At 40.6% G+C, this 27,490-nt stretch overlaps 1 protein-coding gene across 12 annotated transcripts in view; it reads right to left on the minus strand.

Annotated features, from left to right (window-relative positions):
* Positions 1-27,490, minus strand: part of ARHGEF33 (Rho guanine nucleotide exchange factor 33) — a 121,325-nt gene that overhangs the window by 67,939 nt on the left and 25,896 nt on the right. For 10 of the 12 annotated variants that reach the window (XM_032352901.1, XM_032352898.1, XM_032352899.1 and 7 more), the window contains exons 3-12: positions 25,824-25,934; positions 24,213-24,262; positions 19,174-19,317; positions 16,703-16,867; positions 16,060-16,181; positions 14,971-15,113; positions 12,053-12,112; positions 11,020-11,244; positions 6,110-6,239; positions 388-520 (exon numbers count right to left, since the gene is read on the minus strand). In XM_032352901.1, coding sequence (XP_032208792.1) covers positions 388-520; positions 6,110-6,239; positions 11,020-11,244; positions 12,053-12,112; positions 14,971-15,113; positions 16,060-16,181; positions 16,703-16,867; positions 19,174-19,317; positions 24,213-24,262; positions 25,824-25,848 — 1,197 coding nt within the window. In that variant the 5' untranslated portion in view covers positions 25,849-25,934. The remainder of the gene's footprint in view (positions 1-387; positions 521-6,109; positions 6,240-11,019; positions 11,245-12,052; positions 12,113-14,970; positions 15,114-16,059; positions 16,182-16,702; positions 16,868-19,173; positions 19,318-24,212; positions 24,263-25,823; positions 25,935-27,490) is intronic. The other 2 variants (XM_032352909.1, XM_032352910.1) reach the window with 1 other exon arrangement.

Consider the following 27,490-nt stretch of genomic DNA (forward strand, 5'->3'; position numbering starts at 1 on the left):
ATACACAAACCCTCCTATATTTATTTTGTATATGTGGATGGACATGTACGGGCTTGTGTATATATTTTTACACTAGTATACATACACATTTATGTGCATCTTCAGTGGGGCAGTTGGATATAGTATAGTGAGATGTGATGAGTAGGAAGTTAGGAGGCTTGGGTCACAGATCCCCCAACTACCTAGCTAGCCAAGTGATTTCAACAAAGTCTTTTAATGTCTCTGAACTTTATTTCATTATCTGTAGAGTGAGGAGGTTAGACTAGATCTCAACAGTTTTTCTAACTCTGAAAATCACTGATTTGAGGTCCTGCATTTAGAAGCAGACAAGGGAGACACAGATGCATGTAATTCCAAGTTTATGAAGGATTTTTTAAAAACACTTACCTCATCATTTGTCAACTTAAGGAATAAATCTCCAAGAACTCCTTGGCGTGGCCACTTCAGGACCCTTTCCTGCAGAGCATGAAGCAAATCAAGGTGCTGCTGGACAAGGTACCGTAAAGAGCCAGGGAAGAGGCTTGAAACAGAATAGAGATAGGATCACACAAACCAGGTGTACAGAAGAAAAGACCCTATAAGAACATATGCAGCAGGTTCCATTTTCCCAGTCATTCGAAATATTCTGAGTCACTGCTCTGCATTCAGGATTTTTTTTTTTTAAGTTTGACATTATAGGCCTAATAGCAAATATCTATTTGCTATTGCTATTTGCTATTTGTAAAAAAAAAAAAAAAAAAAAAGAAGAAGAAGAAGAAGAAGAAAAAAGAAAAAGACCCCTTTAGGGCTGCCTGTTGGCTCAGTTGGTTAAATGTCTGACTCTTAATTTTGGCTCAGGTCATAATCTCAGGGTCCGTGTTGGGCTCCGTGCTCAGCAGAGGAGTCTGCTTGAGGATTCTCTCCCTCTGCCTCTGCCCGAACTCATGCACTCGCTCACTCTCTTTCTCTAAAACAAATAAATAAATCTGTTATTTTATTCTTTTCAAGAAGTCTTTTAAAAAAATAAAATAAAAGACCCCTTTATTAATAGCTCCTACACAAATGTATATTGCACTAATAAAGAACACATCACTTAAATGGCTTTTTTTAAAAAGCTTATTTATTTTAGTAATCTAAAAATTCCAACTCACAAACCTGAGATCACACTCTTCCAGCTGAGCCAGCCAGGTGCCCCTTAAATGGCCTTTTGAAGGCCAGACTGTTACTGTTTCACTTACGAGACAGTAGAAATTCTAGGGGAACTCTTTTCCAAGATTTTAAAGTTATTCCCACTTGATGTGCAAATGAGTCTACTCTCATTAGTGTGGTAGAAGTCAGCACCTCGGTGGCATTTGCTCATTCTTAGCTACTGGGTAAGAGACTCCGATTTAGGTAAAAAGCAAAACTTGGTTAAAGCCGGCCCCTAAATGCTCCGAGGACGGGCATGTGAAAGTGCTCTTTGCCCTTCTCTTCTGGGCAAGGACACAGTCTTTCCTGGGGAGGCCTGGCCTGCTACTCCCTGGAGCTTCACAGAGCCCCATCCTTCTCTCACATCCCTCTCCCCCATCCTAGCTGTGTTTTGTTGGTTTGTTTGTTTTTCCAGAGGAAATGAAGAGAGGAAGAGAGATGTCCGAGAAGGATGTGGTAGAGAGAGAGAGAATCACGGAGGAGGAAGGGGGTGCATGGGGAAGGGGGGTGGGGGCAGTCAGGGGCCTGTAGGAATGAGGAGGGAAGCCACAAGGAAATGGAGTTTTGCTGGGCTACTGCAAGAATTCGAGCTCCCACTTGGTGACTTATGGGAACTGAAAGTAGGTTCCCTTGTGCTTGCAAGACCGCAAGTTAAACGAAGATGAAAGTGAAGGTCTGCTTGTTACTGAGAGCTGAACGTACTTGGATATTCCCCCAGGGTTCCACAAGGATAAGTGTCCAGTGGACAACTGGGGTGCTTTGCCAACCCTGAACAAGCAGACCTTTGTCGAGAACAGGAGAAAGAACATCAGTTTGATAAGAAACTTTTTCATCCTCCCCTCCAAAAAAAGAAATAAAATAAAAATTAAAAAAAAATAAAAAGCTTTTTCAAACCATCTACAAGTCAAGCAAAGACTCCCCTGTGTCTATAGCTCCGAGAAGACACAGATACCAAAGAGGGTGTCCAGCCACCTGTGAAAAGATACAAGGATTTCTTCACTCCAGTCTTCCGACCCTCCCCGTCCCACGCCACTAGTCTCCACATAATTGAAGCCAGCTGGTCCATCAACACAAGTGGAGGGGCTTCCCGATCTAAGCCCTTATGGCTGGTACAGTGGGCTCAGAAGATCTAAGTAATCCCTGACAAGATCAGAGGGAATTTGGAGGGGCGGCTAGAAGACAGTCTGTCTGTGGAGGAGAACACTAAGTTGGTGGAGGAAAGCACCACTGACGGGACTGAAAGAGTAAAATACTGTACCTGTGAAAGTTCTCGATGTCATAGCTTTCTCCCCACCCAAGGTTACCATGACTTTCAGTGTGACACTGAACGATGTTAGGGTCTAATGCCATGGTGAGATCTGCCTGTGAGATGGGTTGTCCATATAGGTTATGTAATATTCCTTAGACGATGTCTTTTCTTTTTCTCTTTCTTTACTCCTCTCTTGGCCTTGCCTGGCCTCACCTGGCCTACACTTATTTCTCTTTCTTTGGGGAAAGCTGCCTTCTGCTACACCGTGACCTGTGTCCTTGCAGAACTGGAGGGCTGGTAACTTGGCTGGGGTCCAGCTGCCTCCTGGACGACATGTCCACTGGGGTAATAGTTTGAGATTTCAGGGTGAGGGTCAGAAAAGGGTAATGTTCCCATCAAGTATCACAGAAACACAAAAGTTCTATGAAAAGCAATGGCCTACAGTGGGTTCTGTACCAATATTGGAAAAAAAAATTTATTTAACAAGGATATTATTGAAATCAGAGAGGAGTGTGGAGGAGGTGAGCCAGGAGACGGAGAGCAGAAGGAGAAAGAAGCAAACAATGTAGACACACACGTAACCTGCTTCCTTGTTTGGCCTAGAGCCACACCTGACTCCCAGAAGCAGCTTTTTCACAAAGATAAAAGTATTAAGCACTCAACTTCTTATCTATTCCTTACTAGGGTTGAGATGATAGCAAGTAATTTGAGTAGTTCATTCTTTTTAAAACCTTCCAAGTTATTTCAACTCCCACAATACAGGACTTAAACAAGGGAAATAAATTAAAAGCCATCAAGGAAAACCCAGTTAGAGTTTCAAATCAATAGCTTTGCTCTTGCCCACCTAATTTTAGGCCAGAATAACTCCTGAGCTCCAGTCCCAGGACGTGACCAGATTTGAGGGGCGCTGATGACGAAGCGTGTGCCACCTGGTGGTGATCCGTGGCACACGGCCTTCTTGGCGGATGTTCAGCTCAGGAGCCTGACGGGCAATCCCCTCAGGCTGACCTTGCCTGCCCCCCGCCCACGACCTCCTACGAAGGATTCTGACAGATAGGACTGTTTGATCATGAGCTTGTAACTCTATCTAGGCGTATCAGACCAGGGAAAGCCAAGAACTGCAACTTCTGTGATACTCTAACAAATGAACAACCTCCCACAAAGTCCACTCAGACCTCAGCTGGTGGCTGGGGCCCCCTGCAGCTTCCAACCCTTTCGTTCAGCCAGGGGCAGGCCTGGCTTAAAACACGCTGAGAAGGCTGTTGAGGGCTTTACTTTTCTCCAGGAAAAACCTAGAGTTTTATCGTGTAGGTTTGAGAAGATGTGACAACCTCAGTTTTGAGGGTCCAGTTGTAGTTACACTGGGTTTTATTCTCACCCCCGGGGTTACTTTACAGCAGGGGTGGAAAGTGCTGGTGGCTTGCAATGTCTGATGGGAAAGGTGGGGCATGTTGCTAATTTATTTTCATCTTTGCATGGGGAAAATGCCAGTAGAAGAAAGGAATAATCTCGTTCTGTTGTGTATTTCGTTCAGCCGGCCTATTTAAAGTACCCAAGGAGGCTTCAGAAAAGCTTAGGAAAAAAGAAGAAATGTAGTGAGTGAAGGAGGATATTGGAAATCTAAGCCCAAGGTGGAAAAATGGCAACACTGCTAAGCTCAGAACTCGAGTCTTTATATTAGTCCTAAGAGTATTGACTTATAGCTTCACTTGTCTTGGTTATGAAAAGAAAAAAGAAGGTTAGCTTAGTAAATAACTAACATCAATAGCATTATTGTGGATGTGAGAAATAACTGCTTTTATATTATATGATTATATGATATTATATGACTATATGGTAGTTTTAAACTTTTTTTAATTTCAGGCTTTGCGGAGCGGGGGCGGGGGGGAGTGGGGGAAGATAGGTCATGAGTCATGAAAGAACATCCTAGAAAAGCAGGAAGTGATGGCAAGTGGGAGAGAGCTTCAGTGAGCCAAGAACATTTCTAGCATCCCTACCTGACAAATCAGTTGAGGTCTGAAGGGAAGTTTACACTAAAATAGGAAGAGTCATCTGGCTAAGAAACCCGACATGCTGTTAGTCAGGTGATGTCTTGGAAACAACATGGTCCTCAGCGGAGTGGTGGGATGTGGAAAGGTCACAAGGACAGGGGGAGACAAGCCTGGGTTCGAATCCTCACACTAACTGACTATTTGGCTTTAAAGCCCTCTGGGCCTTAGTTTCTTCATCTACAAGTTAGTCTTCACAGAGTTCTTGTGAAGATCTCATGAAGTTATCAATGAAGCACCTGGTTACTGTGTTCCAGAGTAAACAATTCTCTCTTTCTCTCTCATTGCCTCATCCCCAAATTTTCAGAGATGAGAAGGAAATGCTGCTGGCTTAGAATCTCGGATGTGGAAGCAAAACTACACCAAAAGGTAGACTTGCCTTTTGATATGATTAATGTAAATGGAGCAGGTCTCTAGCAACAGGGAAATAGCTAGAGTCCAGACAGACATCTCAGAGGGCCGAAGGGGCAGTGTGGGAGGGGAGCATGAGCCCGATTCCAGACGGGGAAGGAACAACCAGCGAGAATCCAGGGGGCCACTGAAAGAGGGTGATGCTCTGTCCAGGGCCTCCAGAGGTCAGAGCTTTAGCCCTGTCATATTACCCTTTCTGTTCCTTGTTTTCTGTACTTTGCTTTGCAGTAAAATGATTCTTAAAAAGAGTCGAGCCACTTTCGAGTCTGTTGGGGAATATTCCCTCACCTCGGACATTTAGATGGGGGGGAGCATCGTGTTCTGGTGACTACGTATATTGCAGGCAGCCGCAAAGCCAAGTAAAATTGGGGGATGGTAAAGAGTGAGAAAATACAATTACAGGCTTCCCGAGATAGATTCACGATTTATGAGCCACCAGTGTCTATAACCCAATTGACTATTTAGACTATTAATGCTACGTTTATCTGTAATAGTCCATAATCCAGACTTTCCATTCTTTCGGATTGGCCTTTTCCTCAACTAATCTAGATTATCACATCTTCACGATGTTAGTCCTTTCCACCAAATCAGAGTTTCCTCCTTCCTGCTTTTCTTAATGGAGGAGAAGCAGAGAAGATATAAAGATGATGAACAGAAGGACCGAGGGATGTTGTAATCTTGGAGTTAGCATGCCTTTCGAATAGACCGTGTGGAAGCACGCCCCACCACACACACACACACATAAACACTCACACACACACACACTCCACTTATGCACCGTCTAGTACTGTGGGATCACGAGGACATACATATAAGAAAGGTCCAAGTCCAGAGTTAATCAGCCCTGTGCCATTTACCTAATGGCTGCTTAATGTTTCAGACCTCCACCACGTCCATTCCCACCTACCTCCATGAGACCTGAGATCCCAGGAGGAGACGCAGATGGCAACAGAGAGCAATGTCTCCCTCACCCATAGCATTTATCCCCCCTTTGGGTTCTTTACAGACACTCCAGGGACACTGAAGATCTCAGAGACTATAATTCATTTTCTTATCTGCCCTAAGTCTAAATTTGAGACTTGCCAGGTGTTACCTGCTGTCACTGCCTACGCTCTTTTCAAAGACTATTTCTGGAACTCTTCACAGGTCCCAGAATTCCCCAAGTGGAAACAATAAACAACTTACCTTAAATTTCAATCAATCTGAAAAGCAAAGGCAATGAACACATGGATACCTTCTCTCTTTGGAATTCCTCTTTCCATCTGACCCTTGGAATGTTGCCTTGATCTTCAGGATCAGAGAGATGTTAATGACATATTTTCTCTCTGACTCAAGCAGTTCCAGAGCCACAGTCTGTCTTTTAGCTTTAAAAAACAAATCAAAGAGGAAATTGTCAACCGTTCCTTCCCAAAATCGATCAAATGATAGAAAGCAATAAAAAGACATTGAAAGCAATAAAAAGAGACATCAGCAAGTTTTCAGAAGATGGAAAACAGAATGGAAACATGGTAATTAATCTAGCAGTGTAAGGGCACGGAATCTTGGTGTTCTCATCTGCAGATGGAAAATCTGCTGAGAAGCAGAAAGACTCAAGTAGTGAAGGCACCAGGTACCACAGAAAGTACAAATAAGAAGCAATGCTGAAAACAGGAGACTTAGTCTACATATAGGGCAATTGAACTTGCAGGATCTTCTCCCCATGCCAGATGGCTTCCTCATTCACCACCACCAATACCCCCGCCCCCGCCACTACCCCCTGCCATGAGAAGATGGGAAAAATTAAACTAGAAGGGCCCTTATCTTTGGGGTCTGGACTCAAGACTGTAGAGGGAAGGGTTGAGATGCCAACATGTAAACAAGGGGACTCAGAGAAGGCTTGCATACTGAATGGGGAGACTCCAGTAACCCCTCCCCCTGCAGGTCTTCCCACAACCAGCAGCCAGAGTTATACTCTCCAGGCAGAAGACTGGAGGATCTTTCACTGAAGAAAATGAACAACCCAAGGGAAAAGGACCAACAGACACTGACATAAAGAGGTCAGCCACCAAAAGTTAATTTGCCACCGGATTAGCCTATAGTGAAGTCCATTTACTGATAAGCTTGTCCAACATAGAATTGTCATTTCTTTTTATTTAGGGCCTTTCTCTTGTATATATATATATTTTTAAAAAATCAGATAAGTATCCTCAGACATTTGAATTAAACTTACACCATAAATGAAAGAGAAGAAAAAGGTATATATACATTTTGAATAAGTATAGACAATGCAGGGGATGTATTATATGGCATGGTTAATAGTGTTGTTTTGCATAATTGAAAGTTGCTCAAAGAAAAAAAAAATTTGTAGCTATGTATGGTGATGATGTTAACTAGACTTATTGTGGTGATCATTTCACTATATATACAAATATCAAATCATTATGTTGTACATCTGGAACTAATATAATGTTGTATGTCAATTATACATTAATTTAAAAAAAGAGACAACACAGAAACAAAACTTTTTAAAAATCCTATAATTAAGGGGTACCTGGATGGCTCAGTTGGTGAAGCACTGACTTTTTTTTTTTTTTAATTTAAGATTTTATGTATTTATTTGACACAGAGAGAGAGAGCACAAACAGGGAGAATGCCAGGCAAAAGGAGAGGGAGAGACAGGCTCCCTACTCAGCAGGGAACCCAATGTGGGACTCCATCCTAGGGGTCATGACCTGAGCTGAAAGCAGATGATTAATGGACTGAGCCACCCAGGTGCCCCAGTGGAGCACAGATTCTGGATTTCAGGTGGGGTCCTGGTCTGGGGTCTTAGGATCCAGCCCCGCATTGGGCACCCTGCTCAGTAGGGAGTTTGCTCAAAAATTCTTTCTCTCTCCCTCTGCCCCTCCCACCATTCACACATTCTCTCTCTATAATAAATAAATAAATCTTTTTTTTAAATCCCATGATTAATGTCCTCAAAGAGATACGAGAAAAACATTCTGCCTATTTAATAGTTACATGATGCTACTTTTTTTTTTTCTTAAGAGAAGAGAACATTCCAAAAAGAAAAAAGGAGGAGGAGGAGAAAATTTTGGCATTTTTTCAAAGATAAAAGGGTGGCAGATAAATCCTGCCTTCTTCCCCACTCCCCGCCAAAACAAGAAAGAGACATGATGAAGAAAAAGAGACTAGAAAAAGATGGTAGTGGAGAACATCAATCCAGGAAACCCAACGTCAAATTAGTAGAAATTTTAGAGAAAAGAAAGAAAATGGGTGAAAGGATATTATCAAATTAATAATAGAAAAAAAAATACCAGGAGACACCTTTCTGGAGGAAAGGGCCCACTGTGCACAACATAATTAATGAAGAAGATTCTCACACTGCTGTGACACGTTAGCATACCAAAGGTGAAGATCCTAAAAGTTACCAGAGAGAATAATCAGGTACAATACAAAGGACTGGGGATCAGAATGGTATTGCACATTCCAAGAGTAACATTGGAAACTAGAGGACAGTAGAACAATTGGTTCAAAATGATGAGGGAAAATGATTTTGTATTCACCTAAATTATCAACAAAGCATATGGAAGCTACTGGACGATGGGTTCTATGAAACAAGAAGTAAACCAAGAAACCAACAAGGACACACAAGACAAGAACAAACAAAAGGGAATCTGACATAAGAGAACTATGAAAGGAATTCCTCGGAAGAGTGGAAAGTCCCAGGATGGCAACAGTGCAACAGGCCTAAATGGGGTAGGATGACAGAGGACTCTAGGGCAAAGACTTTGGTGGGGAAGGAAAGAAGAAGAATGTAGATGATAGATTTTCCATTACACTGCTAAGAAAAATTAAAGAAGACCTATATAAAGGGAGACATATACCATGTTCTTTGATTGGAACACTCAATACTGTCGAGTTGTAAATTCTCTACTCATTGGAATAAAAAGAATATAGAGTCTAGAATTAGACCCACCTATATGTGAATCACTTGATGTTCTTTACACAATTCAATATGGAAAGAAACAAAGATATTTTTGACAAAAGGTGCTGAAGCAGTTGGACAGCCATATGAGAAAAAAATGAACCTGGATTCCTTCCTTACACCATACATCAAAATCTATTCAAAATAAATAATAGATTGGAGCTCCTGGCAGACTCAATCTGTAGAGCATGCAACTCTAGATCTTGGGGTCATGAGTCTGAGCCCCACATTGGGCATAGAGTTTACCTGAAAAAATCTAAAAAAAAGATAAGTAATAGATCTATATGAGAAAATTCAAACTATAAAGATTTTAGAAGAAAACATACTGGAATATCTCTACAACTTTGGGATAGGCAAAAATCTCTTGGAAGGACACATAAGTCACAATCTATATAAAAAAGTTAAAATTGACTAACTTGCCCAAAATTAAGAACATCTACTCATCAAAAGACTATTAAGAATATGACAAGGCAAGCCATATACTAGAATAAAATATTCTCCACACATACATCTAATAAAGAAATCATATCCAAAATAGATTAAGAAATTCTACTAATTGATAATAAGAAGATAATGCACTTTAAATGTTGGACAAAGGACTTACACGGGCACTTCATAAAAGAAGATGTACAAATAACTAAAACCACATGAACAGATGCTCAACATCATTAGTCATCAGGGAAGGGCAAATTAAAACTACAATACCAGTATACCTCCCTGAGAATGGCTAAAACTAAAATATTGGGAAGCGTGTGAAGCAACCAGAACTCGTGGACATTACTGGATGGAGTATAAAATGCCCCAACTACTTTGGAAAACTGTTTGATGTTTTCTTTCAAAGTTTAGCATAATCCTGTCTCCTAATCCAGAGATTCCACTCCTACATATGAATCCAAGAGAAATGAGGGCTGACATCCAAAAAAAACTTGTACAAGAATATTCATATCCATTTTGCTCATAATAGCCCTGGACTGGTAACAATCCAAACATCCATCAACAGGAGAACAGGTAAGCAAATTGCGGTAAATTTATTTAATGATTGAAAAAAGAAATGAACTACACATTATACTGAGAGAAAGAAGCCTGACTCAAAAGAGTACACATTGTATTATTCCCTCTGTATGAGGTCCAAGAACAGATGAAACTAATCTACAGTGACAGAAGTTACAATAGTGGTTCTTCCGGTGGTAAGATGCATGAGAGAACTCTCTGGGGTAACAGAACTGTTGTAATCTGATCCAAGTAGTGATCACAAGAGGCTACACATACATACAGAAAAAGTCAATGGCTTAAACTTAACCTTTATGAACTTTGCTGTATATAAATTATCCCCCAGTAAAATACTGATTAAAAAAAGGCAACATAAACCTGCTTTAAAACATGGAAGCAAGTACCAGAAGAAACTGTGAAAACAATTTAAAGTGCTTGCTGTTTTCTTCCTAGTAAATGTTTTAGTACTATTTAATCTTGCACATGTTCGATAGTAAAAATTAATTTTTTAAAATTGCCTTCCACTGGGGCACCTGGGTGGCTCAGTGGTTTAAAGCCTCTGCCTTCGGTTCAGGTCATGATCCCAGGGTCCTGGGATCGAGCCCCGCATCGGGCTCTCTGCTCCGCGGAGGGCCTGCTTCCTCCTCTCTCTCTGCCTGCCTCCTTGCCTACTTGTGATCTCTCTCTCTGTCAAATGAATAAATAAAATCTTAAAAAAAAAATTGCCTTCCACAAAATATTTGGGGGGAAGTGCCATTATGTGACCTCTAATAAGTGTTGAGTAACAATCTGTGATACAAAGGAGAGGAAGGAAGGAAGAAGGAGAGAGGAGGACATTCCCTGTTGCTGTGTTTGGTATTTTGGTGGCAGAATACTGATCCAAAATGCACATATTGAAGATTTCGCATCACTGACTACATAGTTCACACAATGCTGCACTCCTCATCACCAACTTTATGCCTTTTGTCCCCTCCCCAAGTCATAGATACCCAGATTAGAGGTGCTGGTCCCAAGCTGGCCATGTGACCTCAGGTGGGTCCCTCCACATCCATAGTCTTTAGCGTTCATCTGAAAAGGCAACTGGAGACTAAGTGGTCTCATGTGTCCTCTGAACCTATACTGCAAGGATTCTAGCCTATAGGTTTCCTGTTCTGCACAATTTCAGCCTGTTATTTCCTCTCGAGACTTACCAGCTAAAGAGGTTTCACATAAAACATTTTCCAAGGAGCTGTGTCTGCCCTGGCCAGCATCCTTGAGTTTATCTGGGTGGTCTTTCGTGACATATTCCTCGCCCCATTCTTTGCCATCCTTTGGCTGCCTCCACACACCAGATGAGAGATGGCTCTTGGGCTGGATATCAGCCGAGAGGCAAGACTTCAGGTTTTCTTCTGCTTCTGGAGTTGTTGGGTTCATCCCTGAAAAATAACACCTGCTGTCCAGATCTGACTTAAAAAAAAAAACAAAACTGTATTTTTTATTAACTCTGAAATATTATGCCCCTGTATGGGTACAAACTGTCCCTCAAGGATTAAATATATCAACTAAGGTTTAAAAGTGTCCATGGTGGCAAAGGATCTGTTTCCGGCCTATGCATCCTCTACTCTTTGTATGTAGTCTCTACTAAATAAGGCATTTTTTAAACGATAAATTTATAAAATAGTATAATTAATTTGTAGTAAGTGTCCATTGACTCCCTGTATCTCCTTCCTTTTAGGCAAGCACATCAGGGGGAAAAATGCAGAGGAAGAAAGATGCCAAAGACAATGTTTTCTTTTGGAATATGTCATCCTTGGCCCTGATAATGGTAAGTTGCAAAAAGGAAGGAGGAATGGAGGGAGGGAAGATGAAATAATTTATAAAATACTGGTGGATAACTTTTAAATTAAGTAAACTATTAAATGTGTCCATATAAAATTTATTTTATGATACATATACCTATGAGTTTCTTAGCAAATATTATCTCAGTGGTAATTGACATGAGCCAGAAAGAACCAAGAATACTGGTTTTGTCTTGAACTTCTCCACCCCCTCTCTCTCCTTGGTTTAACTGAATCACTGACTTACTCCACTAGACATCTTGGAGTCTTAGTAACCACAGAGCTTTATCTTGCCTGACTATTTTCAAGCCTGGTTTGGGACAGAGGGACTAGAAGCGAGGAAGTTAAGTTGGAAGCTGGGAAAGGGTAGAGTTGCCAGAAAAGAACTAAACACAGAGCTACTTACCAGGACCCATCATCCCCTTCACATTACTGTCTGCGACATGCATGGATCTGGACTCTTGGGCTGCAGAGAAAGGAAAGTTTCCATCAGTATCCTCTAACAGGGGCTAGCACCTTCTATGAGCCAGACACTTGGGACAGACTCAGAGTTGACAGCTTACTGAGGGAGACAGAAGAGCCAAAAATAAAATAAAATTTCAAGTGCTCACTATTTTCACATTTGTAAGAAGATATGATAAGTGGCACTTACCTCCTAAACTACCACAGAATTAAATGAGTTAATTTGTGTAAACTGCACAAAGTAAGAGCTAAATTCTTGTCTAACTATGATGGTGAGGATGAAGAGAGTCAGAGCGATGCTGTCCAGACGTAAGTCAGACCCTGCCACTCCTCTGCTTAGCCCTCTCATGGCTTCCCCGGTCAACATAGAAGCCCAAGGCTTTATAATGACCATAAAGCCCTAAAATATCTGCCCTGTCCCATGCCTGCTGTTTCCTGCTTTTCTTAAAAACTTCATCTTCTGTCGTCTCTCTTGTTCACTCTGCCTTAGCGCCACTGTTCCTGCTCCAACTTGAACATCTCAACGATGTTCCCGCCAGGACCTTGGCATGGGCTGTTCCCTTTCTTCCCCCTCTGTATGCATCAGCTCACACCCTCACTTCCTTCCGGTCTTTACCTGGCCCTGTCTCTAAAATTACAGCGGTGTTTCCCTATGTTTCTCCCTATCACTAACAAATGACACATTTTATCTAGCTTGTTTGTTGTCGGCTTCCACGAGGGCAGGGATGTTTATCGTTTCATTCATTACTATCTCTCACCATCTACATCAGCGTCTGGGGTGATGGATGGATAGAAGGAAAGACAGACAGGTAGTGGGACAGTCAGCACCTTGACTGCAACCTCATGAAAGACCTTGAGCCAGAGGCACCCACAGATTCCTGACTCGGAGAAACTAGAACATGATGAATATTTTGCTATTTTAAGCTACTGAATTTTGGAGCAATAAGGAACAATTGCACCATTTTATAACAGTGGGTAAGTGGGTAAGCCAACCCTTTCTAAAGTTTGGCCCTTGGATCCTGAGTTTTAGCATAACCTATCCTATCCAGAATGTCTTCTTATGGCACATTATTTGGGGAAAATTCTGCAGTAACTCAGTTGACTAAACTATGTTATATAAGCCACTTCTAGGGCGCCTGGGTGGCTCAGTGGGTTAAGCCGCTGCCTTCGGCTCAGGTCATGATCTCAGGGTCCTGGGATCGAGTCCCACATCTGGCTCTCTGCTCAGCAGGGAGCCTGCTTCCTCCTCTCTCTCTCTGCTTGCCTCTCTGCCTACTTGTGATCTCTCTCTGTCAAATAAATAAATAAATAAAAATCTTAAAAAAAAAATAGTTAAATAAGCCACTTCTATTATAACAGGGAAGTAAGGAAGAGTTGCTACCACACAGCTCATTGAACTCCATCTAAGCACTTCGCAAATATAATTTTTAATCTCTTATCTTATGAACACGTTCAACTTCCCCAGCAGACCTGGCATTGATCTAACCTCTCCTTTCCGAGGCAATCCTATATTCTTTCCTAATAGACCCATCTTTTTACGTCCTGCTCCTCGTGACATGGAGCAGAGAAAATAGAACCACCTGTGATGAACCCGCTCGGTCCCCAGATGGATCAGTGACTTTTCCCAGGCTGCATCTATCAGTCTCTAAAGTACCGACTCAAAGGGATAAAAAAAACTACAAAGAAAAAAGCAGATTCATACTTTGAAGTTATACAGATTAAAAGCCATCTGATTTAGATTTTTTAATTTAGTGATTTAAAACACATTGATCGTCTAGGAATACATTGTGCCTTAAGGCATAAGGGTAGAAAGCCACCAGCCCTGCTCCAGAGGAGCTTACAATCGGTCGAGAAGGCCTTGAGCCTCTTTTGGAGACCTTCTATATGTTAGCCAAAAAAAAAAAAAAGACAGTTCCTCTAAACATTAATGTCTACATCACCCTGCAGCACACATAAGGTGCTTTATTAGACATTGCTGAGCATACAAAGACAAGGCAAATGTGTAACCAGACATGGTCATAGACGGAGGTGGATGGATGGAAAGCCAGTTTCTTTAGCTCTGCCCAGGAGCAGTTTTCTGGCATCTGTTCTCGCATCCCTCAGATCAGGGGTGTTGCTAATGACTGTCAGTCCACAGACAGCACCAGCCCTGGGTATCCAGAGAAAGAGGCGTACAGAATTACACTGTCACTTGTGTCACTCCCTGCCACTTAAGGCAAATATGATTTTCTCCTCTATCAGTGAAACCTTGCTGAACACACAGTTTTATGCTAAGAATATGCCTCTCTTTAAATTATCTATGCAGAGAGACAAGGGTGGAAAGTAATGTGGAAAATAAAACAAGTTATTAGAGTGAATAATTTTTCCAACATTTTCCTCCTAGGGTTAGTGTTTGAAATTTAGAACCCAGATCATTATTCTCCCCCACCAAAAAAAAATCTTTTAAAATTGGGCAGATTCCTCTGGTCTCTTAGACTCCTCTGGATTCTTTTTTTTTTTTTTTTTTTAAGGTTTTCTTTATTTATTTGACAGAGAGAGAGAGAGAGAGTACAGCAGGGGGAGCTGCAGGCAGAGGGAGAAGGAGAAGAAGGCTCCCTGCTGAGCAGGAAGCCGGATTTGGGGTTCCATCCCAGGACCCTGAGATCATGATCTGAGCTGAAGGCAGAGGCTTAACACACTGAGCCGCCCAGGCATCCCAGGATCCTGTGGATTCCTATAAATTCCAGCTATAGGAGGAAAAATTCTGAGCTACACATCATTTTCCTATAAGGATACAAGACATAAACCCATTCTCACTATTACTCAAGCGCTAGGAATCAAGGGGAAAGGCTGGGCTAATTCAGTATGATTTGCAAACTGTACCTTTTTCATAGGCCTGAGAAGGCAAAAGATTTGTAAAGTCTTCACTTGGAAGAACAGGCTCAGGGATATTGATCGAACGGAAAGGACTTCCTTGTGCCTGAGCAGGCCCAGCCTGCGAGCCATGTTCTTCTTTCTGAGTTTTCCTGGGGAAGGAAAACAAAGGGTCTTAATGCCTGATGGGTTAAGAAGAGAATCAGTTCAGAATAATTCAAGAAAAATTCTGAATTATTAGGTTGAACCATATAAAAGTGCTGTTTTTGTAAATTAAAAAGTTAGATACTAGCCGTTCTTAGGATTCAACTTAATTCATCGCCAAAGCTGGAAAAAAAATTTCAAATATATACAAATCACATCCTAATTGTAATATCTAAATGTTTGTTTTTCTGTTCCTGGCTTCCTTGTCATCAGGATCTGTACAGAGTTATCAATGGTGAAAATTTGCTTGGGATGATTTAGATTCACTCAACAAAGCAACACAGAGGTACCAGGAAGTAGCAGGTCTTCAACCACAAACAACAAGCCATTCTTTGGGGTCACACAAATATTACTACCATATTTCTATTTCAAATTTATAATTTAAAAGTTCCAACTTGATATAACAATAATGATTATATATGTTTAATGGTAAACCTTAATTGATTCAAGCAGGTTGAAATATTAACATAAATGTATTTTGGATGGTAGACGTAAACTAGTAGTAGCGTTAGAGAAATTTTAGAAAACTAATTAAAAAAGAGAATCACGAGTGACCCCACTATCTTAACACACAATTACCATCCTTAAATATATCTTTCTAGTTGTTAGTTTACATGTTTTTTACAGTTGAAATAAAAGTCTACATGTCATTTTATATCCTTTTCATTTCACTTCCTATTGTATTGAGTGCATTTTCCATGCAACAGTTACCAACCATTTTTAAACATAACTGATTTTTATGATTCTATAACCTCCATCACAAGCTGACCTTCAGACCCCAGCAGTATATAGCCACTTAGCTATCTGCTGAGAGAGGGGTTGGAATTCTCAGTGTCACTGTGCAAGACTCTGCTTATGGGTTTGCCATTGGGTGGTTTTGTGTAAGACACTCACTTGGCTTTAACTTTTCGAGATTCCCTTCTCTTTTCCTGCTGAAGTTGTTCAATTTTCTGTTGCATTTCTTCTTGCTTGGAAGTGATGGCTTGAATCATTGACATGGCATTGCTCAGCTCTTCCTGAAAAATAGAAATTGATACATATTAAATTTGGTAAAAGGTAAAAGGGGTGAAAGGATATACCATGATATCTAGTATACAATAAGCTTTTAATAGATATTTGTTCAATGAATGAGAGATGAACATCTTACTTCTATTGTAGTCTATAATTTTTTTTCTAAAGATTTTATTTATTTATTTGACAGAGAGAGAGAGAGAGAGATCACAAGTAGGCAAAGAGGCAGGCAGAGAGAGAGGGGGAAGCAGGCTCCCCACTGGGCAGAGAGCCGGATGTGGGGCTCAATCCCAGGACTTTTGAGATCATGACCTGAGCTGAAGGCAGAGGCTCAACCCACTGAGCCACCCAGGTGCCCCTGTAGTCTATAATTTTAACACAGAGATTCAAGAAAGAAAAACATGAAACAGATTTTTTTTTTCCATGACAATTAGTGAATTTGGCTGCTACATGAAAGGTGTTTTTCTACGTCTGTGACTAAGACCAAGAACCCTTTGTTTAGCTAGGGAATAGAAGAGGAACCTACCTTGAAATAGTTCAACGAATTCTTCATCTCAGTAACTTTTTCTTCCATGGAACATCGGCAGCTCTTAACCTTCTCTTCCAAAGCATATTCTCCATGTTGAATTCTTGACAGTTCTTGCATTGCTTCCGTGAATCCAGTTTTGAGTTCAGAGGCCAAGGCCTGCAACTAAAGACAATCACCAAGAGTGAATTCAGTTTTCCGTAAACTGTTATAAATACTACCACTGGCCCCTTGAGTTTTCATTTTGTTTGAGTCACCAGGCCCCTGAAAATCTACAGACCTCATTTCCTGGTAGACTAAAGTTTAGACAACATATGGCAAACTTGGTCCCATTCTTTTAGGGAAAGAGGGAATTTTTTATATAGCACATGCCGAAGCTTAACAGTGACAAGCAAGCAAACCATTAAGTTTACAAGTGCTCCTGTGAGCTACTGTTTATTCTAACACCTTTGATTAAAACGAGATTTACTTGGAAAGCAACATATGCATGTGAAATACAGTCTGATCCAAAAACTCTTTTAATCCCATGAAAGAAGGGATGGGTCATATTATCCCTGGTGTTGTAGAAGATGAAGAAATTCAGTTATATTTCCCTTAAAAAAATTAAATGATAGAAAGAGTAATAACTAGGCATATCTGAGAATTTATTTGAAAGGGAAGAGGCCATATATATATATATATATATATATATACACACACATACATTATATATATATGATGATGTCATGGAAAAGGTGTAAATGGCATTTGCATTTGAGTAGCAGGAAATAACTACAGTGTTAGGAGCTCAGCACACTGTTGTTGATAGTGATGTTGAATTATCTTCAGGAGTCAAGCCTGGTCCTGTAGGAGTGCACACATCGGACTTCTGTTGTCAATTTCCATACCATGAAAAATGTATCAATTCTGGAGTCAGATAGGGTACAAATTCTAGCTCTCCTATGAGAAGTAAGACCTCAGGCAAGTTGGTTAACCTCTTTGTAGCAGTCTCCTCCTGCATAAAATAACTACTGTGACACCTATTTCACAGGGCTGTCTGGAGATTCAATGAATACATGTAGGTAAGCTTCCTGCCACAGTGCATGCTTGGTACAAAGAAGGTGTTCGAGAAATTTAATTCTTCTCCCCCTTTCAGTGACACATCAAAAAGTTAAGCACAAACAGAAACGTGGAGAAAATGGAACGCTTCTAAAGTTCGGGTTGTTGGTTTTTTTTATTGAACAAATGTAAAGAAGCATTTTCAACACACAGAAAGTTAAGATAATAATAACAATAAGATAATAACATTACTTTCTTGAAATTCATGATCTTACACTCTGCTAAGGAGAGGAACTCGTAGCTTCAGTTCTCTCTTTGAAACAAAACTTTTGACAACATTAACAAAATTCCTTCCAATGTGTACTTCTAAACATTTTCAGAATCTGGTCATCCAAAATGATTCCAGCTCACAACGACACCTCCCACTATGAAATGATTTGGTCTCCTACACCACATTTTTAAAATATAGGGTTTTGTGGTTCACTGTGCCTCACAAAGGTTTCTTTCAAGGGGCGGGAATAGTGAGAAATAAGAGGAGCCAAAGAGATCATTCTGAGGACAAAAGCAGGACCTGCCAAGCATTCAGGGCTGGAAGTCTGAGAAACAACACGAGCCATCTATACTTCGCCACAATCATTTTTAATTTTAATTAATCTTTGCGATGGATCTTTGTACATGTCCTAATCTAGTCATCATAATGGATTAAATCACCAAGTCCACTACCTTTGATCTGATAGTTCTCATTATGTAAATTCATCTTCAGTGAACAAAATAAAATCGACGGCAATATAATATCAAAGCAAAATCTGTGCAAGTATTAAAATTGAAGGAAGGAAACCTGCCATTCATTCAGGTGCTCTGGTTTTCTGTTTGGAAAAACAAAAAAGGGAACCACTATCCGACAGAAATAGGTTTCATTATCACTGCTCCCTTAAGTGGATGTACGGAGTTTTCCCCAGGAACCAAAAGACAGCAGGAGGATCCTAGGGGAAAGGACTTTTCCTCACCTGTAGAACCCCAGCTCTCAAGAAAAGAGAGTTTCCCTAAGAGCCAGGTTATATAGGGACTTTGGGCATTTTGAAACCATTTTAGGTTAGGAACCCATTTCTTTCCCATTTATTACTTTGAGCCCCTTGGGTACCTACCACCAAAATAACACGATTGACTGATAAACAGCTTTCCATCCACGGATCAGCCAAGGAAAGGATGCCACATGTGAGCATAAGCACACCAGAAACGTGTCGCCTTGAAGACGGCACGGGGCTCAGCCTCTTGAGCTGCTACAGACTAGTTTTCCAGTACCAACTGGCCGCTCCTTGTGAATAAAAAACACTCTGAGGACATGGACTTAACATCTTTTCTCTGCTCTCTCTCTTCAACTCTCTCATTTGACAGCCCACAGCCCACCCCAAGGATTAGAAATGGGTGTCTACCTTGTTCTCCAGCGAGTTGAACACGTTCCTCATCTCGTTGATTTTTTCGTGAAGCTGCTCTAGAGAGGTTATGATCCCTCCGTCCTGCCGCTGGAGGCGGGCTCCCACCGGAGGCAGGTTCAGGGAAGACTTGTACTTCGAAGCCTAGGGTACCACAGAGGGCATCTTAGGCTCAAAGAAATAGGGGAGAGGAGTCCGAATTCTTCCTATTTCCTGTTCTTAATTTCTGTTTCTGAATGTTCTTTATTTTCTTGGCCTCTTAACTCTTCTCAAGGTGAATTTTGAGCAATGTCTTCCCATCACTTTTCACCAAAGTTCCCTCAAACTAAATTTTCATAAATGATGCAAGTTGTTCCAACTTGTTTTTCACACAGACTTGCCCTTCATTCTGTTCCATTTTCAAGGTCAAAGTCTAGTCTGAGTCCAACTCAGGGGACTGGGCCTGGGCCTTGAGATCCCTGCTAAGTCATAAATGTCAAGATTTGAGGAAGCTCCACAAGGCAGGCCAAATTCCTACAACACCTGATGACAGGCTCTACGAAGCAGCACACGATGGCAAGGACGCCAACATAATTGCTTTGGTTTCCCCCCAAACCAGGGTTTGTATGGAGGAAATATGGTCTTTCTGCTAGTTTTCATCCTCTTCATGTTTGGCCTCTTTATTAATCCCCAGATATATGATAATTTAAAACAAAAAGTGGGCAGCAAGTCGTTCAAGTGGTCGAGTAAATTTCCCAAATCTACTCTTCTATACTCCCTGCAGAAGTTGACCCTTAACGTCATTCTTATAGTGCACGACTGAAGAAGATGTGAAGCAGGACATGCTGGAAATTTATCTTATCAATCTGGGAATTACCACAGGTCTAGTAGAATTAATTTCTCTGGTGTTGGGAGATATTCCTTAATGGCAAAAAGAGACTGAGGCTCAAAAGGGACTTAACAAATCCTAGAAAACTTTCAAAGACAATTTTAATGATGAAACCTATTACTGTAGGACTGGTTCCCATAGTTTTTCAGTTAGGGGTCCTTTTGGCACATAACTCATTTTCTTAAATTATTTTCATTACAGAGAAAAGGAAAAAAGAAAAAAAATCACTTCAAATCTCCCTACTTTTATACAACCACAAATGTTTGGGCACATTTTCTTCTGTTTTGTTCTGTGAATATAAGTGCATACATTTATATGGTTGAACTCATAGTACAGATATATTTGCCAAACACTGTTATAAACCCTTTCCTGTAGCCTTTGAATTTTTTTCTATGTGTCTATTTTTTTTTAAGATTTTATTTATTTATTTGACAGACAGAGATCACAAGTAGGCAGAGAGGCAGAGAGGCAGACAGAGAGAGAGAGAGGGAAGCATGCTCCCTACTGAGCAGAGAGCCTGATGTGGGGCTCGATCCCAGGACCCTGGGATCATGACCTGAGCCGAAGGCAGAGGCTTTAACCCACTGAGCCACCCAGGTGCCCCTCTATGTGTCTATTTTTAATGGTTACTCGATATTCCATCCTATGGATGTGCCAGAGTTTATCCACCCATTCAGTTTTCTTGGAAATTTCTGCTGTTTGTAATTTTTCAACATTATAAATAATGCTGACCTATAATGCTTTTTATTTAAAGCTTGGTATGCATTTCAGATTATTTCCTTAGGATACATTCCTAAATATGAAATTACTGTGAGTTTAAGGACATTGGGTAGTATTTGACTCAAAGGCCTAAATTAGTGTATTTAGAAAAACATGTCTTAGACAAAATATACAAAACATAAGTAACATAAATGGAGGAGGCTGCAATGTTTACATTCCTGCAGGTGAGCCAGAAACATATTGGAATTCACATCATTAGGCAGGAGTTGGGCTAGGACCAAATGGTGCAGTTACCACATCTGTGGCCTTGATTGTGGGACCCCACCCCCACTTCTCAAGTTAAAAATCCGTGTGCAAAAGGAAATAATCAGTCTGCAGCAACACAATCTGACTCTGGAGAAGAGAGTGGGTGAAATCTGAGAGGCCTATGTACAGTGAACGAAGGATGAGAGAAAAACAGAATAGACTTTTAATAAAAAAAAAAAATAAAACGGAATATGAGCTAAAGAACAATCAGTGAATCCACACAGATTCACTGGTTCTGGTAATAATTCTGGAATGAACTGGGAGCTGGTAGTGCTTGTTCTCCTGTTGGCTCCCGTGATCTGATTTGGGTCAAGGTACCTTATTTACCAAGGAGGTCAAATCCTTCTAAAGAGCAGGGAGCTAATTAGGGTTACGAACATTTTAACACCTTTACTGTATTTTAACTAAAAAGTTCTATTGACGTTTCCACCAATTTACACACACTCATCAAAACTAAATACTATTAATTATTTTATTATTCACTAATCAGATTGTCATAAGCTTCAAAAGCCTCCATCTTCTCTCCTACTTATTAGCTATCTATAATTCTACTTTGGTAAGTTGTCTGTGTCCTTTGCCCATACTCTATTGAGGTATCAGAAGTTTCTTTTTTTACTGACTTGTATTGACTATTTATATATCATTAAACCCTTGTGGTATTTTTCTGTAAAAAAATTTTCCTGTTTTGTTATTTACCTTTGAATTGGTTGAAAATACATTTATGTTGGGAAATTTTTAAATTGTAATGTAGGGGGAAATCTCAAGCCCTTTCCTTTGTGATTTCTTCCAGTGCTTTTTTCACATCCAGAGACAAGATAAATATTCACTCATTCTAAACTTCTATAATTTGATTTTTTAAAATTTCTAGCCCTTTAATCCATTTTTTAAATTTATTTGATTAGGGTAGGAAGTAAGGATCTCTTCTTTTTTGTCCCAAAGGAGAACCAGACCATTTCCAAACATGATTTGACACCAGATTAAATGAGTGCATCAGATCTCTTGGCTCAAAACAATATACACATCTTGTAGATATTCATTCATTCATTCATTCAACTAATATTTATTAAATATATGTTATAATCCAGGCACTGTACTTTATGCTGAGGATACAACAGACAGCAAAATGGACTAAGTCCCTGCCCTTGGAGCTTACATTCTAGAGAAGGAAACAGACAATTAAAAAATAAATAAATAAAAAACAAAATACTATTTACTATAATTTCAGGAAGGGATGGGGTCTATCAGGAAAATAAAATAGAAAACGGCTAAAATGTCATATTTTACTTCAAATTTCATAGTTTGCTCTCCCTTCTTGGTATAGACTGTATTCTATTAGAGTTAACCTCTCCCTGCCTCCCTCCTTCCTCTTCCTCTTCTTCTTTCTTTACTTCTCCTTCATCTTCTTCTGGTTAAATGTTGCTTGGAGTAACCAGTCTGGGTTTTAGGAAGCATTCTTTTAAAACAAGGATGGGCTTATGATCACAGCAACACAGAGGTCATATAGACCAGCTTCGCTTCCACTGCTTCATTGGTTCCACTGCGAACAGATGTACTTGGATTTGTGATACAATGAGAGAATGAGGCCACCCCCCACTGCCGCTATATTTAGCCAGCATTCAGGGAGTGACCTACATAAAATCTATAATAGACTTTAAATCATACCTAAGTTTAAAGACATACTCACAGTCACTCCGATGCCATACACAGGTCAGATGTGATGTGAGCAGAGGAGAGGTGGGCAGGGAAGGCAGTTGGAAGTCGTGGACAAGTGAGGCATCAAATCAGCACTGAGTGAAGACTCACTCCTGCTTCCAGGCATTTGTTCAAGCTGGTCCCTCTGCTTGAAACACCTTTTCCCATATCCACTTACCAAACGACCAATCTGTCCTTAAATGCCTTCAGCCAATATTCATTCATCTCTCCACCACATCAATATCTCTGCTGTAATCCTTCCATCAGCCTACCTGTTTCAGCCATTTATTGTATATGTTTTCCAGAAGGTGGACACTTAAAAATCGATTGCAAATGTCTGTTTTATTTCTCACTAGACCAAGCAGTTGATTTTACACATAGTAACTGCTCAAGAAATATGTAATAAATTGAAATGAGGCTGTTTCCTCTACTCCTTCCCACTGCTGGTCTTGGTCTAGGAGCAGCGTGATTACAAAAATGTTTTCATAATCCTGTGTTGGCTTGCTCTGATTGGCTCACAGCAGTGACCTCTTGCATGAGATTTCTGGGACCTAGTCATTATTTTCATTTTACTATCACTTAAACTCAACAAATCTAAATAACATTTCCCTTAAAACTCTCCACTCTTCTGGATTCCTATTGCTCTTTCCAGAAGACCACTCCCCTACCAAACCTTAAAACTTTACAGCCAACTTTGAAATCATCCTTTCTCCCAGCCCCCATCAAGCTCTGCTAATTCTTTCTTCCATCTCCTGCATTCCAGATTATAGTGCCTTAACTTGAGAGGGGAGCATGGATTTTCCTAGCCCAAAGCTTCTTTTACATTACAGATTATATCAGAATAAACATCCATGATTTTTAAGGACAGGATTTTACTTTCAATTTACATTTAGAAGATAGACACCAAATAAATACTCTGTAGAAAGTCAAAGCAGCTCTAAGTGACTGTTGTTGCAAACATACTATAAAATGTTCTGCAGAATTTTTAACTTCCTTAGAAATAAAATTATTCCCATTGTTCAGAGGGAGCTTAACACTTTTTTGATCACCCTGTGTGAACATCTGCAGTGTTAACCCCCTTTCAATTTTCAATTTTCCCTGCTAAAATAGGAAACAAAGAAAAACAGAGCTTGCTCTCTCCTCCTCTCTCATGGAGTTGGCATCGCACAGTGTCATGGCCAGAGTGATGTTGGCAATGGGCATGGAACGCGGAATGGACATGGGAGTGGCCATGCCATAATTTAGAACCTAGAGAAGCTGTCCTTCACTCAACAGTTTTCTCAAAGGCGCAACGTGAGCTTCGCTCTCTGCCCTGCCTACTTCATGGTCCTGGTAAGCGAACAAACACAATGACGGACATGCAAGCACTTGCGAGTGCTAGAAAACTCTATACGTCAGCAACAGTCATCACTATCATACAAAGGAGTGTTCAAAACAATCTAATTGTTTTTACCTGGTAAATCTGTGTGGAAGGGTTATTCATCGGCATATGTTCATTCTCTCCTGTAGGAAGAAAGAGCTTTGTTCAATGAACATGACTCATTCTGTCCCTATCTTACTCACACACATGCAAGGAATAAGGCGACTTATAGGATCTTAAATCTGTGGCTGCATGACAAGAAACCAGTGATATAAGAACAAAACGTAAGACGGGTGTAGGTGGTTTCTATATTCACATCCTAATGACCTAACCATATCTACCTGATAAAACCCTTGTGGTAACAAAACAAAACATGTTCTACCACAGTGGGAAGTTTCTCAACCAAACTAAATGATTAGTGATCATTAATCAACCAGAAGGGAATGCCCTTGAAGGGTTTCCCTCATGTTCTTGAGGCTAACAGGAGTTTACTTGAGGAGGTCGTTCTGTCCTCAGGCTACACCAGACTCCTGTCTAGTTATCACTCTGTTGTTCTCAGGACACCTGCATAAAATGTCCTTGCCAAATTTTTAAGGTTTCCCCTCCTGTCACTGCCCAGATCCTCTAAGGTAATCTTACTGTCTTCCTGTGCAAAAGGGCTGGTAAAGGGAACTGTCAACGGAAAGATTCTGGGAAGGACGCAGGCAGAAAGAAAAAGAATATTGGCAACATCAGAGACTGAAACACAGGGCAAATACAAAGGAGGTAGTAGGTTATAAAAACCACTTATAAACTAGGGAGAAAAAGCGTTGGCTTAAACATTCAGAACCACATTGGCTGGCCACGAAGACGAGACAGTCATGTAAATCACGCAGCTCATTCCTCATCCGCTTAGTTATATTTCCATTGTGTCACATTGCATGAATCAAGCAGTTTATAGATGAAGGCACCGGTTGCAAATATTTGGATGTATGAATGTGTGTGTGTATTGTTCCCTTAAGACGTACTGGTGTAGAAAACCCTCCCTTAGAGGAACCAGCTTCAGTGTATTAAGTTCATAAATAATACGTAACCTGAGCCCAGAACTTATGTAAACAGAAGGCTGTTCCTATAAAATCCAGGTGGTTTGAGATCACCAAAACTCCTCACACGAGCTTGGGTAAAGATTACTTAGCCCATTTTATACTGTGTCCCAGCAGCCTGGTGTCAGGGCAAGAACCAGAACATGAGACCAAAAAACAGGCTTCCAGATCAAACTTTGACATTTTGTGATTGTAGCCTGACTCCTCTATGAATGTTTCTTTATCTGTAAATTGGAGATAATAACAGAACTATTTCTATATGGTTGATTCTGTGTGGTAAAGATGAAAAGAGAGAGCACTTATGTTTCTAGAAGGTGTTGGATGTTTATTATTTGAATCTGTATCTTGGCCTTATTCAGCAGGTTGTTGTGAAGCAAGTCCTCAAGTTATTGCTAAGAAAAATAAGATAATTATTCAGACCAAATTATATAGATAGCATTTCCACATGTCCTGTTTCTCCAGCACCGAGTCTGTGCTCTTTATGGTCATTATATGATAAGAAGGAGATGAGAGTAGTCAAGGTAGTCAAGGTAACATATTATCATGTTTTGATACAAGAGAAGACTGAAACCTCCATTTCTTAAATCCTGAGATCTAAAGCAAGACATAGGAAAAATCTAACCTTGCTTTGTTTTGGTCTTTTCCATGGTGCCTGTTGCTTCTTTCCTCCAGCTGATTCTTCAACATTACATCTTCATTGTCCCTGGATCAGGCCACCCCTTCTTCTCTGGACCTGGCAATTGAAATCAAGAATACGGGATAGCAAGGAGGACTGGCGAAGTAACTGGATTTATTTTATGTATTAACATAATAATTGAAATGAACAGAGCTATTAGAGGCAACTTGAGGTTTATGTCATTTCAGAAGAGTAAAAATATCAAGTTAATATTTGGCTTAAAAGTTAAAGGTATTTTAAAAATAAACATGAAATTCATTACTTAAAATTGTGGCAGTTTTTAATACACTACATTTTTTTATCAAATCAATTACTTTAGACCCATTAATTTTATTAACAGGTTATCATTGAGGGAGATCGTCTTAAGAAGAAAAAACTTGGGGTGCCTGGGTGGCTCAGTGGGTTAAAGCCTCTGCCTTCCGCTCAGGTCATGGTCTTAGGGTCCTGGGATCGAGCCCCACATTGGGCTCTCTGCTCAACGGGGAGCCTGCTTCCCCCTCTCTCTCTGCCTGCCTCTCTGCCTACTTGTGATCTCTGTCAAATAAATAAATAAAATCTTAAAAAAGAAGAAGAAGAAACTTAAGCAAGTATGAAGGCCAATACATCTGTTTCTATTTCGTTGCACAGTGAGTGCCTTGATGACCTCGGTCCCACTTTTGGCATCTGGTAGACCACTTTATACACAGGGGCTGTTATCAGATGCGGCCTGGTTGTACTGACCGTCGCACATGGAGCCGCACGTTCAGCATGCAGTCGAAAAAACAAACCTAACTATCCGTGTTATAGACATTGGCCTTCTTTTTGGCCATCTAGGATTTTAACCCTTTCCAACAACAGGGGAGTCTTCCCATCTTACAAAGCTTGATTAAGTCTCTTACTCTAGAGGCTGAAAGTGGCAGGTTCTCCTAAGCTCCCTGCCACTTTGGCATGAAGGCTGCATGCTCTAGCGTATGCCACTCAGATTTACTCACACCAGTTGACACTGGCAGTTGCAGAAGGATTTCTTAGGTCAGATATACTGGATGTACTTTGCATCCTGGATGTACTTTCTAAGAAACGGAGTTTCTAAAATAGCAGTGGCCCCACGGGTGGTGGCAGTGACCATGACCTGGTACAGAGTCAACTGCTGCTTGGGTGTTTTCCTCACCAGAAGAGCTGTACTCTATGATTTGGGGCATTGTTGCTGGCTGCATAATCCCAGTCTTGTTCTCCAGGCTCCCAGCAACCCTGTGAGCTGCCCATATCCTTTCAGCAAACTCCTATGCTGCTGAAATCAGCCAGAGCTCTTTTCTGTTGCGTGCACCTGAGAAACCTGATTGAAACTATCGAAATACATTAACACTATCCAAGATTGAGAAAACCAAAGTCAAAAACGTGTTGGTTGCCCTAGAAAGGACATATCTCATCTATAGCAACAAAATGCCTATCAATAATTACCTAGGATAAGGGGTGGGGCTTAATTGGGAAGAGGCACAGGGAAGTTTTCAGGGTGATAGAAATGTTCTGTTGCTTAACTGTGGTGGCAGTTATACGGGTGCATACATTTGTCAAAACTCATAAAATGTATATTTTCATTGGGGACATTTTATCCTCTACAAGTTACACCTCAAGGA

This window comes from Mustela erminea, chromosome 7 (assembly GCF_009829155.1).
Source record: "Mustela erminea isolate mMusErm1 chromosome 7, mMusErm1.Pri, whole genome shotgun sequence".
Taxonomy (NCBI): domain Eukaryota; kingdom Metazoa; phylum Chordata; class Mammalia; order Carnivora; family Mustelidae; genus Mustela; species Mustela erminea.